Below are 16,074 nucleotides of genomic sequence, written 5' to 3'. Positions count from 1 at the left end.
TTTTTCTTTTTTTAAAATCACATATTGGAGGGCGCTCAAGGGAAGAGTGTCTCTATGGAGTGCCTGGCATTGCTGAGAGCTCTGCTTCTTCTTTCCCCTTTATAGTCTCCTTCTTTGTAAGTTGTATGCACTCACATATTCTAGCACACTTTATGTCATAATCCAATACTACTTCAGTTTGCTGCTCCAACTGCTCTAGGTTTGGCCACCTGGGATGCTTTCGGATTGGTTTCTGTGTCTCTTTGACATGCATGTATCTTTTTGAACACTTCACTACTTTCAGACACTCTAAGATGCTTCAGGCTTGTCTTGCATTTTTCTCTGTCTCAGCCCGAGAATTAATAAACACTTCATTTTTTCAAGAAGCCCTAGCTCTTATTACAGAAGGATATTTAGAAAGGAAGGCAAGTGTGACTTGAGGTGTCAGGATGGGTTGGTACTCCTTGGGGAGGGGGGCTCCCCTTCTTTGAGAAGGAAAGGGGGAGGGGCCTGAGGGTAAGACTGGAGAAGAGGGAGGAAGCTAGGATCAGGCTGTAAAGTCTTTAAATAAATAAATACATACATAGATAAATAAATAAATAAAAATAAATGAATAAATACATAAATGGGGTAAAAAAAAAGGAAGGCCTAGGAAGGTGTGTACATATAATAAATTACTTGAAGTTGCTCTCAACCTCTAATACAGTGTCACTAGCCCATCCTCCTTGGCCGAATTTCAGCTTTCTGACTTTTTTTTTTTAATTAACACACAAAATAATCAAACACTATAAACAAAATTAAACATGGAGTTTTTGGAGAAACATTTGCAAACACATTCTAAAAGGGCAAAAATGCTTAGAAAATGAGATGGCTCAGTGGTTAAGAGTACTTGTTGCTCTTGCAGAAGACCCATCTTCAATTCCCAGCACGCACATATTGTCTCACAACCATCAGTAATTCAGTTCTATGGGATCAATGCCTTCTTCTGATCTCCAAAAGCATCAAGCATGCATGTGGCAACATACACACATGAAGGAAAAAACATTTACACATAAAGTAAAATGAGTAATTCTAATACAAAATTTAAAAACAAAATAATAAGGGATTCTTTAAAATTGCAAAAAACTAAAAGTGAATGGAAGAGAAAGAAAGTGATAAACATGCTTTAAAGCCATTTTATAGCACTAATGACAAAATAAATGTCAATTAACCCAAAACATCATTTGACCCATCAAAATGTAAGCATGGGGGCCAAGATGGCTCTATTCATAATGTTTTTATTGCATCAGCATTAGGACTTGAGTTTGTAATTCCAGCATCTACTTAAAACGCAAGCACAGTGGTATGTGCCTGTAATACTAGCACTAGAATGACAGAGACAGGCAAATCAGGCAGCCAGTATAGCCAATCAGCAGGCTCCATGAGAAAGTCCTTGTTTCAAAAAATAAGAGAGAGTGCAACTAAGAAAGACACTGAACATTGACCTCTGGCCTCCACATACACTAACACACATAAACACGAAGTAAACTCGGGTCTGCTCATCTCCCATTGGTGTGGATACAAACATAAATATTTATGGAAAGTAATGTGAAACTACATAGAGATCTAGCTGTGTGTTGTAAGTAATTAGTCAATCCACAGATCTGAACCCTGACCTTATATCTAGGTAGCCCCAAAATCTAAGTTTTGAACTTTTAGATATTTTCAAACCATTAGAACCTGAAGGTATCTAGCAGAAAACCCTCTCTTGAGGAAGAACAATATCAATAATAGGTGAATAAACTTCATCATAATGTCCAGCTTAAAGTCAAAATGAACGGGGTACTTGACTGTATTAGAGAGTTTGACAAAGAGCCAGAAAAGGCAACAGATAAAAAATAAAACCATATGGAGTACTTAAACACAAAATTATTATGTAACAAAGATTATTTACTACGTTTCCAGAACACAAAAATGCAGCTTTAATTTTTGCAAAAAGTAAAAATGAAAAAAAGTAAAGTAGTAGATACTTACAAAAACATTGAAACTAAAAGCTAAAACGTGTAATTAAACATCCAGAAGGGAGACTGACAACAATTCAAAAATGCTGAAGAGAAAAACAGACTGGGAGAGAGGTCAGAAGAAACAAGAGATAAGGAAAATGCAAACTATAAGAAAGAATATAGGATACATACAGAACATCATAACGTTTTTCTTTTAAATAAATTTAATTGGGTCAAAAATGGTGAATGAAATGGACAGAGGCAGTATCTGAAGAGATAATGACAGAGAAATTTCCATAACTACAAATAATATCAACACACTGATTTAAGACACTTCTAGAACTCAAGGCAAGGCTAAAAGACATAATCACAATATTTAAGATACATCACAGAGAAAACTTCAGAAACTGAAAGATGAGGGAAAAATATAATAGCCTGCGAAACAACACTACCAAGAGAATATAAGACAATTCTTTTTTTTTTTTTTCTAAAACTAACAAAAACAGGAGTTTGTACATAGGAGGCTGACACAAGTGTAATAACCCAGATAAAACCACAGCTATACTCAAAGAATAAAGGACAAAGACAGCTAAGTGTGGGGTAAATCTAAAGGACAAAAATCAAAGAAGCTGAGAATGGTGTGAACACATGTAACTCGTATTTTAATGATATAAATAGTTAAATGAAACATGGACTATAGTAAGGGAGATAGTAAATGGAATTAATGTATTCTATAGATTTGTACTTTTCAGGACTCCAATTATAAATATTTGAATGTGGTGTGTTAGAAAGTATTTTGTAATTTCTGGGTTTCACAATAAGATAACAAGGAATGTTTTTTTACATCGATGTAAATAAATAAAATAAAGGGAAAGAAACATGATGACAGGTGGTACAAGTACAGTAGAATGCAACTATAACCTCAAACTGAAAGACAACAAAATAAATTTAATTAAAACAAAACAAACAACAATGACAAGATTAAAACGCACAAGAGGACCACACATGTAAATCAAGAGGTATGAAATAGGGAAGCAAGATGGCTTTAGGACTTGCTACCAACCCTGATGATCTGAGTTCAATCCCAGGTGTCATGTGGCGAGAGAACCAAGTCCTCTAAGTTGTCTTCTGACTTCTGCAAATGTGTTTACATACATGCAAGCATGCATGCATACACAGAGGCACACGAGCACAGACACACACATAAGGAGACACCCACACCTACACCTACACACACAACCAAGTAAAAAAGAGGGCCACAGAACCCAAAGAACAGCTTTATGCTAAATTTCTTAGAATCCACATAAAATTGGCCTTTTTTTTTTCCTGGTAAAATGCAGTTGTAAACATGTCATTCTAATGACCAGAACTTCCGAATTATTCTGCAAATATTTAAAGAATTGAACCAGAACCAGAAACCCTGCTTATAGGAAACTTTTGTTCAGATGAGTTTTATGAACCATATAGAGAAGGAAAAAAAAAAGGCCAGATAAAGAGAGGAGCTTCAAGGACTTTACAGAGCTACTGTAAATCCAGATATGAAAACCTGGTGTGGATAGTACAAGACAATTATGACAAAATTGTCCCATAAACATAAATGTTGAAAGCTTAAACAAAATCCAGTAACATATAAAAAGGATTACAAAGATTATTTATACATAACAATCAAGCTGGGTCAATACAAGAATCAATGCAGTTCAGTGCATTAACAGATTAAAGGCTGATAGTATCTGACCATTTCAAAATATGCAAAAAAAGGCATTTGACAAAATTCACTTTCCATACACACTTGTTATATGCGATGTTTTTCTGGGTGCTTTATCTATCACAATAAAAGCAAGAAAATGGAAAAAAAGTAAAAGAATTATGGGCTTGCTCAGTGAGCAAAGGCACCTGCCGAGAAGCCTGGCAACCTGAGTTTTATCTCTAAAACCCATAAAGTGAAGAGAACCAAATGTCATAAGTTGTCCACTGACTTACATGTGTGCCGTATTGCATGTGCCCTCAATAAACAAACAAACAAATATAATTACCAATAAAAAAGAATTAGAATGGAATAAGACAAATCATCATATGCAAATAATGTGATCATGTATTCAGAAAATCCAAACGATTCTACTAATTAATTACTGAAATTAAAGCCTGCAGAATGGAAATGGATATAGTTAGTACAAGGAAGGAGGAGAAGAGAAGATAATGAGAAAGACTCACCCACCCTTAAAAGCAAATACCTAAGAAAAAAACTAATAAATCTTAGTTAATGAAGATGTTGTCATTATCTAACATGTATTAGATCAAAGCTACATCTAATATAGATGCACACAGTCTTCATACAAAAAGCGTAAAATTTCATTGAAAGAAGTCAAAGAGCTAAATGGGAAGCTATATATGACAATGAATTGGGAGAATCAATATTCATACTAAAAACAGGTCAATTCTCAAATTGTTATAAAAATTGAATATAAGCATTAATGTCAAAACTCCCAATAGTTTTTCTCCCTCGGTGAAAACTAATAGCCATATTCTAACATGTTTTTGAAAAAATGTGGAGGCAAGTATGTCCTCCAAAGATTTCTGAAAAGGAACACAGCTAGAAGAACCTGCCATACAAGATTCAGAACTCATAAGATTCTTAGCACAACGCCAGGCGAGCAAGCCAATTGGCTCGAACTAAGTGTGGAAACAATTACTCATATATGGATGCTTGATTTATGGTAAAGGCTATACCACAGAGCAGGCTCTTTAATAACTGTGCTGGGACAATTGAATCTCTATATTGAAAGACATAACACTGGGCTGCTATTTTACAGATGAATGATAAAATATTTCTCAGGGTTGGTAAATGGTTCTTAAGACACAAAAATGCTAACACAAAGCAAAACAACTAATACATTACATTAGATTAAAACTACCAATTTTCCTGCAAATTTCAGAGCTAAACAGAGAATTCTCGACAAAAGAATATCGAATGGCAGTGAACACTTAAAAAGAAATGTTCAACATCTTTAGTCATCAGGGAAATGCAAATCAAAACAACTCTGAGATTCCATCTTACACCAATCAGAATGGCGAAGATCAAAAACTCAAGTGACAACACATGCTGGAGAGGATGTGGAGAAAGGGGAACCCTCCTCCATAGCTGGTGGGAGTGCAAACTTGTACAACCACTTTGAAAATCAATCTGGCACTATCTCAGAAAATTGGGAATAGCACTACCTCAAGATCCAGCTATATCATTTCTGGGCATATACCCAAAAGATGCTCCACCATTCAATAAGGACATTTGCTCAACTATGTTCATAGCAGCTTTATTTGTAATAGCCAGAATCTGGAAACAACCTAGATAGCCCTCAACAAAGGAATAGATGCAGAAATAGTGGAACATTTACACAATGCAATACTACTCAGAGATTAATTTGCAGGAAACAGATGGAACTTTTTGGAAAAGATCAACCTGAGTGAGGTAACCCAGAAAGAGAAAGACAGCACACATGGTATACACTCACTTACAAGTGGATATTAGCTGTATAATATTGGATAGCCATACTAAAATCTACAGACCTAAAGAAGCTAAACACTAAGAAGGACCCTAGGGAGGATGCTTAAAACTCATTCAGAGTGGCAAACAGGATAAACACCAGAAGTGGTAGAAGAGAGGAAACAGGATGAGAGCCTGGGTCCTCTGAAAGACTTCATCCAACAGGGGATGGAAGATGTTGAGACTCACAGCCAAACTTTGGGAGTCTTATGGAAGAAGGGGGTGGGGGAGAGAAGGACATGGAGTCAACAGGATCCCCACAAGGAGACCAAAAAAGGTAAAAATTCTGAGCCCAGGGGGTCCTGCAGAGACTGATGCACTAACCAAGGGCCATGCATGGAGAGGACCTATACCCCCTCCTCAGATGTAGCCAATTGGCAGCTCAGTCTCCATGTGGATTCCCAAGTAAGGGGAGCAGGGGCTGCCTCTGTCATAAGCTCCATTGCCTGGTCTTTGATCACTTGTCCCTGGCAATGCAGCCTTACCAGACAACAGAGGAAGAGGATTCAGGCAGTCCTGATGAGACTTGATAAGCTATGGGCAGATAGCAGAGGAGAACTTCCCTTTTCAGTGGAGTAGGGGAAGAGAATAGGGGGAAAGAGGGAGAGAGGGTGGGACTGGGAGGAGTTGAGGGAGGGAGCTTCAATCAGGATATATTATGAATAAATTGTGAAAACGATTAAAATTAAAATTAAAAAACAGTAAGTTCAAGTGAGATCTAAAAAACATAATTTAAGTAAAAAATGTGTATAATAATCTAAAGTATATACTATAAAAACTACCATTTTTTTGTTATTAAAAAACTACATTAAAAACTAAAGAGGACTCCAAGTGGCAATCAGGAAGGGCAGTGAGAAACAAAACAAAACAAAACAAAACAAAACAAAACAAAACAAAACAAAACAAAAATCTGGCAACACTAAATATCAGGAGGGCTATGTAGCATGGGAATAGATAATTGTGAGTATAAGGAGCAGGTGCCATTAGTGAGGACCAGGACCAACAACAGGCTGGTATGAAGACAGTTCCAGGAAAGCTAGGGCTTTCCCTAGGACTCATTAACTTCAAGATGAATGCACAGTGAAGGCCCTGCTCATTGTAACGTTGTATTAGCAAGAAAAAGGAATACATGCACAAGCAACTTAGATGGGTCTTATAGGTCTCAAATATATACTGTATGACTTCATAAAAAGAAAAAAAAAAAACCCAACTGACACTGAATTGTATTACTCAAAAGTACTTATTCAGACGAGATAGCTAGATAATCAGAAAAATGACATATGTATTAAAGCTCTGTCTCTCAGAGAAAGGGGCTGTGATCACAATGGGTTAGAATTAAGGCTACAGAAGTGCTGAACAATATTCTTATTTTTTGACCTGGGTTATAGCTATGTGGGTGTTCCTTTTACAGTAATTCCTTGGGCTGTTTATTTATGTGCATGCATCACTCTAAATATGATTCATTCTTTAAGTTAAATCTATGAATATATGTCGGTTAATACTCATGCTGATTATGCAGTGATTCTGTTTAGGTAATTATATACAAGAGTAATAATTGTCAAGTGCCTATGGTGTATTCAGCCATAATGGGACATCTGTATCATACCCCCACTTTCAAGGCTCAGGTACTACTGTGGAAGAGAGGCCAGAAAGATTGTAAAAGCCAGTGTCTTCTAGACATGACAAGACTGAAGCACTCATGAATTTACAGCAGCCATGGTGGCCTGCATGCAATCTGTATAGAATCTATCCCAGCATAGAGTGGGAAGAGGCTTACAAGCACCTACTACTAACTGAGGAACAGTCACTGACAGCTGAAGGTCGCTGGGTGAGGGACAGTCCTTTTTCTTTAACGGTGGTACCCTTGGTAGGTTGACCGTGCCCCAGTGGATGGCCTTATACTCATGAGTATATGGGCAGCACAAAATGAGTAGGTTATTGAATTCTCAAGGATTAAAAAAAAGATACATTAGGAGCTAGAGAAATGGCTTAGTAGTTAAGAGCACTGGCTGCTTCAGGAGGGGGAATTGAGTCCCAGCACTGACATGGCAGCTCACAAACATCTGTTAACTCAAGTTCCAGGGTATCCGATGACTTCATAGGCACTGGACATATACATGGTACAAAGAAATACACTCAGGCCAAACACTCATACATGTACAGCAATAAAACAGTAATAAAATATATTAAAAAGAATATTAAATACGGTATCATTTCTAATAGAAAAATTATCAAATTAAACGTGGCATATGCACACATTTAGGTACCTTACTGCAGTCATAAAATATTATTCTCAAAAAATTCAAAGTCACAAAAAATTAAGTAAAAAAAAAAATCAGGAAACACAATTAGGTGTATAAAAGGAAATGTTTGAAAATCTCCACTGATTAAGTTTTTTTTATCATTTGTGTCATTATAATTTTCAATCATTTCTTAACTGTATAAAGTAGATATATTATAAATATTTTATATACTTAACTTATTTATAATTTTATTTTAAAATTAATTGTACTTTCCAATTCCAGAAAAATCAACTGAATTTATCACATGGTATAGGCATATAACTCACTAAAATTATTTTATTGGATTGGAGATCAGATTTAATACGCTGTACAAAAATGACTGGAGTGACAGCTTCAAATGTATTTCTCTAATAATAGTATCAGAACACAGCTTATTTTCAAATGCAACTTCAAAGCTTAAAATGCATGCTACACCGTAAAATCTCAATCAACAATTTGCTTCAGAGATCTGGCCATTTAACTTCTTTCTACTACATACTAAAATGAAACCATAATTACACTTAAAAGTTAAAAACTCCAAATCCAAAGCTTATAATTATCTTCATAAGCAATTGCGTTTGGTTGGTGGAGCGAGTTAATCTACTCAAAAACACACCTTCTATTTCTCTGTTTTAGTTTATGTAGGATTAGCAGTGCAGATCTTTTGAAAGATTTGACATGCCCACTTCCAATAGTGGCCCCAAATGGTAGGCATCTGAGGACTTGAACCTCAGGAAGTTCCTATTTCACTAACTGAAAAGAGTGGTTCCCTGCATCTAAACTGCTATCTGAAGCTTATGTTGAAAATCTAGCTGGGCTCTGAGAAGTCTGGAGGCTGGTACATGCAAGGTATTGGGTACCTACACAACCAGCTCTCACTAAAGACTCTGGCCACTTAGACACAAATGAGGCTGTCTGGTTGACAGCATTTCACAATTGAATGCTGGAAAAGGGCACTGGAAGCTTGTCCCTAGAATCTGATGCACCATTTCCTTTTGCTGTAATAAGTCATTGCTGTGGATACGGTAACACATTGCATCCTTTGACTCTTTTAAGTGAATCATTAACTTGACAGTAGTCTCGGGGATTCCGAGATAGTATTTAGAACTAAAAACAACTGGACATTTTGATACAGTGAGTCAAGAAAAATGTTATTGTGCTGCATGAATAGTAATTTATAGCATCATCCATAAGAAAGTATCAAATAGACTAAAGAAGGCTATTTGAAATGTGTATAGGTCTTCAAATAAATTAAGACGCCACAGTCCAGATTTTCGTCGTGTGATAGGAGACATTTTCCCTCAAGTGGCAACTTTGCTGGTAATAATTAGTTCCACTTAGTTTAACAAATTTTACACACACTCCCTTCCCCATGCATTCATATCAGACAAAAATTAAAGTTAAGAAAATCATTTCTAGCCTATTATTGCCTCTGTAAGCTTCAAAAATACAAATCAAGAATGTTATTTTAAAAGATTAAAAAAAAAACCCTATTGTTTTCATGTCAGATGTGTTTTAAATCCACATTTAAGTACTGTAAAATCCTCCCTGCGGTATATGTAATCATACTATAATAAGGTAATTAAAATTCCTTAGCCAGCCAATTTAGGATTTACAGCTTAACTCAAGCACCAGACACTACAAGCCTGAATGTGCTACTGAGAAACAAATATTTAAATTTTTTGGAGGGGGAACACAACTCATCCTTATCTTCAAAACTAAGTATGTATTTTAAAGTAAGTTTGGCTAATCACTATAGACAGGTTCAATTTATGAATCATCCCAAAGCAATAGATAGTGCCAGCACGTACACTTGTCTGTCTTACTGTGGGTGATGGGGAGATGACAATGTAATTTCTAAGCATTAGTCCCGCCTGCTTTAAAGGTCACACTCCTCTTACCTGGTCCCATGAATACCTGCATCTGTTCAAACTGAACTCTGAGATGGGACCTGGGTATGTGCTTGCCTAAGACATTCTGCATAGGATTTATTTTCTGTCTGCCTCCTTCTTCCCTCTCTTCCTTTTTTTCTTCCTGAGATAAGGTTTCTCTGCCCGACTCTGGCTTTCCTGGACCTCAAGCTGGCCACTAACTCGGAAAGAGATCTGCCTGCTTCTGCCTCCCAAAGTGCTGGTATTAAAGGTTGGTGCCACCACGACTGGTTTGTATACGCTTTTCTAAGTTTTGAAATCTCTTGCTCTAAATATTTCCCAGTCCTACAATTCTGGTTTTGTAATTTTGCATTAAAGTATGCTTTACATTTACAAACTGTTTCTAATTATGTGGATCCCAACTGTTTCCTATGATTTTCTAATACCCAAGCAACATAATTATGCTGTATAATTTCACAAGTGAAATTTAGAAGGAGTATTGGTTACACATAGACTGAGGAAAAGACAGATATGGATACCCAATTTTAAAACATTCTGGTAATCCAAATATGTTGTTCAGTCTAGCCTTTCCCCCTCATAAGAGCTCCCAAGAAGACATGAAACAACAAAATCAACAGGCCTAAGTTCATTTGTTTCCTCTCTCTCTGTCTACTCTATACTGATGTAACATTATAAAGCTCTGAAAAAGATCCAGCTCCCTCATAGCTTGATCAATGAGCCCTTGAATACCAGGGGAATGTACATCTATTGCCAGGAATATGGGATGAATCCTGGAATAGCTTTATCCACACTGCAGCTGTAGATGCATTCTCTCTCTGTGCCAGTAGGTGGAGGCACACAAAAGTAAGTGGCTTTGCTCTTTGAGCCAGAGGACCCCAATTCTTAATAGTAACCTGTTTCTGGTTTGTTGGTTTGAATCCAAGGAATCAAAAGGTAAAAAAACTGGGCAAAAATATCTGTGAAGATATGTCTATAAAATAATAATAGAGAAGAAAAGTTTTATATTTCTATTTTGGTTCTGGGCTTTTAAAGAAATCACTGTTATTTTAGCTGTGAATTTATCATCTATTTTCAGATCCTTAGAGCTCATAAAAAGTTCTAAATTTAGATGACTGTCATTTTAGATTCATGTTCAATTAGGAAAAACTGAATGTCAAGTGAATATAATATGATATTAAGGAATTATTGGTGGTTTTGTTAGGCATGATAATAGTGTTATCATTTAAAACAGGAGTGTTTCTAGGTGAAATGACACCACTTTAGCAATCTCCAAGGGAAGATGACAACAGGAAAGGATAGTTTGAACAGGGAATGACAAATGTTTTGATAACTGTTGGAGTTCAGTGCTGGCTTTCTGATTATATTAGTTTCCCTTTTCATTTGGAATTTTCCAAAATAAAAGGTGAAGAAAAAAAAAACCCAGCTATGTTTTATTGATTGAGGCTAACATTAGGCCTAAATGTTCACTGGTAACTGTTTATCTTTAATGGGATGTCATCTTTTAGTCACAGCCATTGGGTTATTTTAATCTCAATACTATCACATAAAATCCACCACAAAGATCTCATGAAGGCAGCCTCAACACTAAGAAGTTCAAATCCCGGACTTTATGACAACAAAGAATATTCCCTCTACTACACTGTTATTTTAGGATGCTTTGATACAAGCAGCATGAGGGTCGAAATTTAGGTACATTCTAACATGTTGCTTTCTGTGCTTGTTACTCTACGGTGTATGATTATACCTTTTTGTTCTCTCAGAATAAAAATTTGGACACAAACAGAGTTCTTTAGGGAAAAATAAACTTAAACCAGGAAAGTATTTTTAAAACAATTATAGTCTTAAAATTGAGTGGGATTTCAGAGACCCTTGCTAGTCTCAAAGTAAAATCCTACCTTTAGCCCTTTCATATGCATAGAGCTCCTCTTGAGTGTGAGGAGGTAAATGTGTGCCCTGTATGACAATGGCTTCATTCCTGGACTAAATCTTATCATTACAGGACCTTCCTTAATAGTTAAGGGTGAAATTTGTCACTTGTTGATTCTAGTGGTGGCCTGGAGTGCCACAGTGAGCAAGCATATATTCTTGTCACAGTCTTTCAGATAACTAAAGATACTGATCATGTTCTCCCTATGTTAGGGCTCTTAGAATAAGAAAACCAATACATTCCTGGATGGTCATGACTCCAACGTCTTTAAGAGCTCTTCCATGCCATGGTTCTTCATTTGGGATTCAACTATATCTAGAAATCTCAAAATCTTTTCAAGGACTATGTGAACCAGAACTTTTTTTTTTAATTACCTATTATTATTGTGAGCACCACAATGTGCATATGGAAGTCAGAGGACAACTTTCAGGAGATGGTTCTCACCTTCCACTTTGTGGAGGGAGGTAGGGTTTCCCTTATTTCTGCTGTGCTGTGTACTCCAGGCTAGCCTGACTGAAAGCTTCCAGTCTATTCTGTTTTAGGAATTTAACTCAGGTCATCAGGACCACGCAGAATAATAAGAGCTTTTACCAGTTGAAGGCATCTTGCTGGGCTCCAGAACTAGGTTGTATGAAAGCAATCAATTTCCATTTCCTCTTTTACTATAACCTAGTCTGCCTGAAAACAACTTCTATGATCCATTAGTTTTTCTTTTTTTTTTTCCATCTCTCTGGATCTACAATTAGCCATCTCAAAAGACCAGCTGCTCCCCTACTCCAAAAAGCCTGTCTACTCTCAAAGACAGTTGGGGAGTGCAAAGCTTCCACTGAGGAAGATAGCCCAGAAGCAAAGCCAGGACCTGAGGAAGGAGAGGAGGTACCACCTTATATCTAGACAGTGTGTTCATAAAGATCAATAGGCAGATGAATGTTATCTGGCTGTTTATTAACACTTTATTTAAAAAACAAAGAAGTTAGACATTTTTCTTTGACAGAAGACAAATCTGACTGGGTTCTGTGATTTGACAGAGGATCTATTTTGCCATATAGTAGACACTTCCTTAAGTGTAGCTATACTGTTATGAAGGAAATCAATTTAAGAAAAAAAAAACATTCAGGTGCTGAAAGTAATATTCTGACAATAAAAGATTTTAAGTTTTAAATTTTATTTTCTATGTATGGGTGTTTTGCTTGCAAGTATGTCTGCATACCACATACATCTCGGGTGTTTGCAGAGTCCAGAAGAAGGCAATGGATCTCCTTCAACTGGAGGGTCATATGATTGTAAGCGGCCATGTGGGTGCTGGGGATCTAACCCAGGTCCTCTCCAAGAGCAGCCAGTGCTCTTAACCTCTGAGCCATCTCTCTATCTCCATAACACAAGTTTTTAATATATCAACTTATGGCAGACCCAGCTCAAAGTTCTAACATGTTTGCCAGCCAATCTTTTGAAGACTGCGACTCTACAATGGAATTTGCAGGCTTTTCTGTTCTGGTTATTATCTTCTATCTATAAACTGTGGTGTCCTGCTCACTATGAACACTACTGGATCAAAGAGCAGAGTGTAAGAGTCAGAGTGTGGCTTTGCTTTGAATTCTATATACTTTCTAATTAATGTGGCCTAAGATTCCATTTAAGATTTCTAAGCTATTGCAAACAGCTAATCAAAACATTTACATCTTTCCCAAATAAACAGTCATAATTAAATGCACACTGATTTTGCACTTACGCAGCTGAACTTGTCTTCAATTTTAGTTTATTTGTTTCAGTTCTTTTAAATTCAAATTTCTATATAGATAGGCAATGTATTAGTTAGCCTAGTAGGGGTAGTCAAGTAGGGGACAACATTAAAAATGCCTCCCAGGGACTCCCATTTCTTGCTATGTATGTCCTGGTTTGTGAGCTTGATCTAAAGCTAATTTTTAGCTTATAAAATATGGCAGAAGAGATGATATGCAACTTTGAGAATTAGGTTGTAAGACTGATCTCTACCTTTGTTGCTTGCTATGTCAATAAAGCTAGCAGCCATGCTATTCTATGAAGAGGTCCATGTGACAAGGGGCCAAGGAATGCCTCAGGCTAATTGCTCTGAACTGAGGTTCTCAGTACATGATTGCTAGCAGCCATGTGAATGAACTTGGAAGCAGATCCACCATCAATACAGTTCTGGCCCTTGCCAATACCCTGTTTACCATCTTGTGAGAGATCAACAGCCATAGGATTTGGCTAAGCTGAACTTCACTGCTGATGCACAGAGTGAGGCAATACATGGTTATTGCTTAAAAGCCACTACATTTTGAAGCAATATGTTGTGGAGAAATAGAAAATGAATGCATGATCTGATTTTGGTGTCTTTAATATTAAAGGTAGTATAGTCTTCTTTTTCTATTTTCCTAATCAAAGTCATGGATTAATTTTGAATAAAATAAGATTAAAGACAAAATATTGTATAATGTTACCCCATAAAGCTTTATATAATCTCTTTGGACATTTATCTAGGCATCTACAGACTATCTAGTTGTACTTCCATCTTAAACAAAATTATGTGAAGAAAAATGAAGTAGTATATTGAAGTCAAGATAATGTTAGTTGTGAAATTTCCTTTTATGGCAATATGATTACATAAAAAGAGAAAGTTAAATGTGTTTTTACACATTTTGAGTTGGCAGAGAGACTTCCTACATAGAATCTCCACTCTCACTTCCCTCTTCTTTACTAAGTTACAAACTAAGTATTTTGGGGACATCTTATCCCTTTAAACTCTAGTTTGTTTTGGAGTCTCTTCTCTGAAGTGTGCTGAAAATGTAAGGGTACTTGATATGTCCAGCTTTTGTTTCCTTTGCCACTTGTAATCTTAAATAAGAAAATCCTTTTTTTTCTTTTACCTGTGACTTCAAGTCTCTCTTGAAACAGATGGAGCCCACAATTGTTGCTAAACTTGAAGAAAAAGGTGTTAAGATTTTCTGCAACCAACATCACTTAAAACTTTACTCAAGAAATAAAATGTGCACTCACAATTCAAAAACCATGTAAAGCATTCCATCTGAGCTATATGTCTCCAATAACTCTACAATGTGTGGATGCTTCAGCATATGACAGATACTGGCTTCACGCTTTAGATCTGCAAAATAAACATACAACATACTTCATTAGGTAAGAGCAAAAGACAATTAGAGTGGAGGATGAATGAATAGATGGATGTGATCTATGGTAACATGAAACTTCTCTGTCTAAAGAGATGAAATCCCCATTTTAAACTGAGCTTATCTTCTCACCCTTTCAGTTCTGAGGCAATACAACTTTTCATACTTTTGTCAGCTTCCATCTAGATATGGGAGGAAGCACTTACTAACACACATTTACCTTGTCCCAAAGTAAAATAAATACATGTATATTCCCAAAAACTCTTAACAGTCACATTTCAGCATCCAGACTGATAACTTTTCCTTGATTTGCTGATAAGTAACTCAATTTACTGTTTTGAATTTTACCTTTATCTTAGTTTTCCTTGAGCCAGATAAGAATAAAATGTAGCATTTATAGACATTTCACAGAAATTATATGAAATACGAAAAGAAGTAATAGTATGGTTTGCACAGAAAAGGCACTATTCCCAGAGCCAAAGTTAAAATGACGTAATTAGTTCTTGCAGTGATGGGAGGGAATTCAGGACCTTGTCTATTATAAGTCGGTGCTGCACTGCTGGATTCCAGCCCTAGCCTGGGAATTTTGAAAAATATCATCTATAAAAGATGTTGAATAAGTCAGGATTTCAAAGTACTTTGCAATGTCTTTCTGAAGAACACACAGATAAGGCAAGTAGTATTGCCCTGAATAAGATGATAGTACTGTTTGTAGCTGAACATGGTGGCATATACCTGAAATCCTAGCACTTGAGAGGTAGAGGGAGAAGGATAAAGAGTTCAGAGCCATCCACTTGTAGATGGTAAGTTTAAGGTCAACCTGGGCTACATGAGACATGTCTCACAACAACAACAACAACAACAGCAACAACCACCAAGTCTTAATTGGAAAACAAAATTAATATCAACATCCTTGCACTAAGTTTAGTTGGGGGCATCATTTGTTATGTGTACACAGAATAATATAGTTAAAGCCTTCCACTAATAGTGCTATACCTGTTTGTTGATGCAATGTGGTGTTTTTATATTTGAAAGCAGAAGGGAGCCAAGAAAGGAAGAACCAAGCACAGACTGTACAATTCAGTAGATAACATGATCTCTTTTCTGGTTTATTAATTCAACTTAGTCTTGTCAACATGAGCAACGGTTGCAGACAGAACCTTACAAAATCTACTCACATACAGGCAAAGTAAATAAAAGAAGGCCATACAAAATAGACACTATCAGAAAAGGAGACATCAATAATACAATGTCAAAAAAGTCAAGGGCATAGAGAAAATAAAGGTGTGTGTGTGTGTGTGTGTGTGTGTGTGTGTGTGTGTGTGTGTGTG

At 36.4% G+C, this 16,074-nt stretch overlaps 1 protein-coding gene across 10 annotated transcripts in view; it reads right to left on the bottom strand.

Moving 5' to 3' along the window:
- Positions 1–16,074, bottom strand: part of Cask (calcium/calmodulin dependent serine protein kinase) — a 376,056-nt gene that overhangs the window by 208,047 nt on the left and 151,935 nt on the right. For all 10 annotated transcript variants that reach the window (XM_055599508.1, XM_055599513.1, XM_055599507.1 and 7 more), the window contains exon 3: positions 14,616–14,721. In XM_055599508.1, coding sequence (XP_055455483.1) covers positions 14,616–14,721 — 106 coding nt within the window. The remainder of the gene's footprint in view (positions 1–14,615; positions 14,722–16,074) is intronic.

Source organism: Psammomys obesus, unplaced genomic scaffold (assembly GCF_907164565.1).
Source record: "Psammomys obesus unplaced genomic scaffold, mPsaObe1.curated_primary_1811, whole genome shotgun sequence".
NCBI classification, from domain to species: domain Eukaryota; kingdom Metazoa; phylum Chordata; class Mammalia; order Rodentia; family Muridae; genus Psammomys; species Psammomys obesus.
The sequence above is the reverse complement of the archived record's forward strand: the minus strand, read 5'-3'. Positions and strand labels throughout refer to the sequence as shown.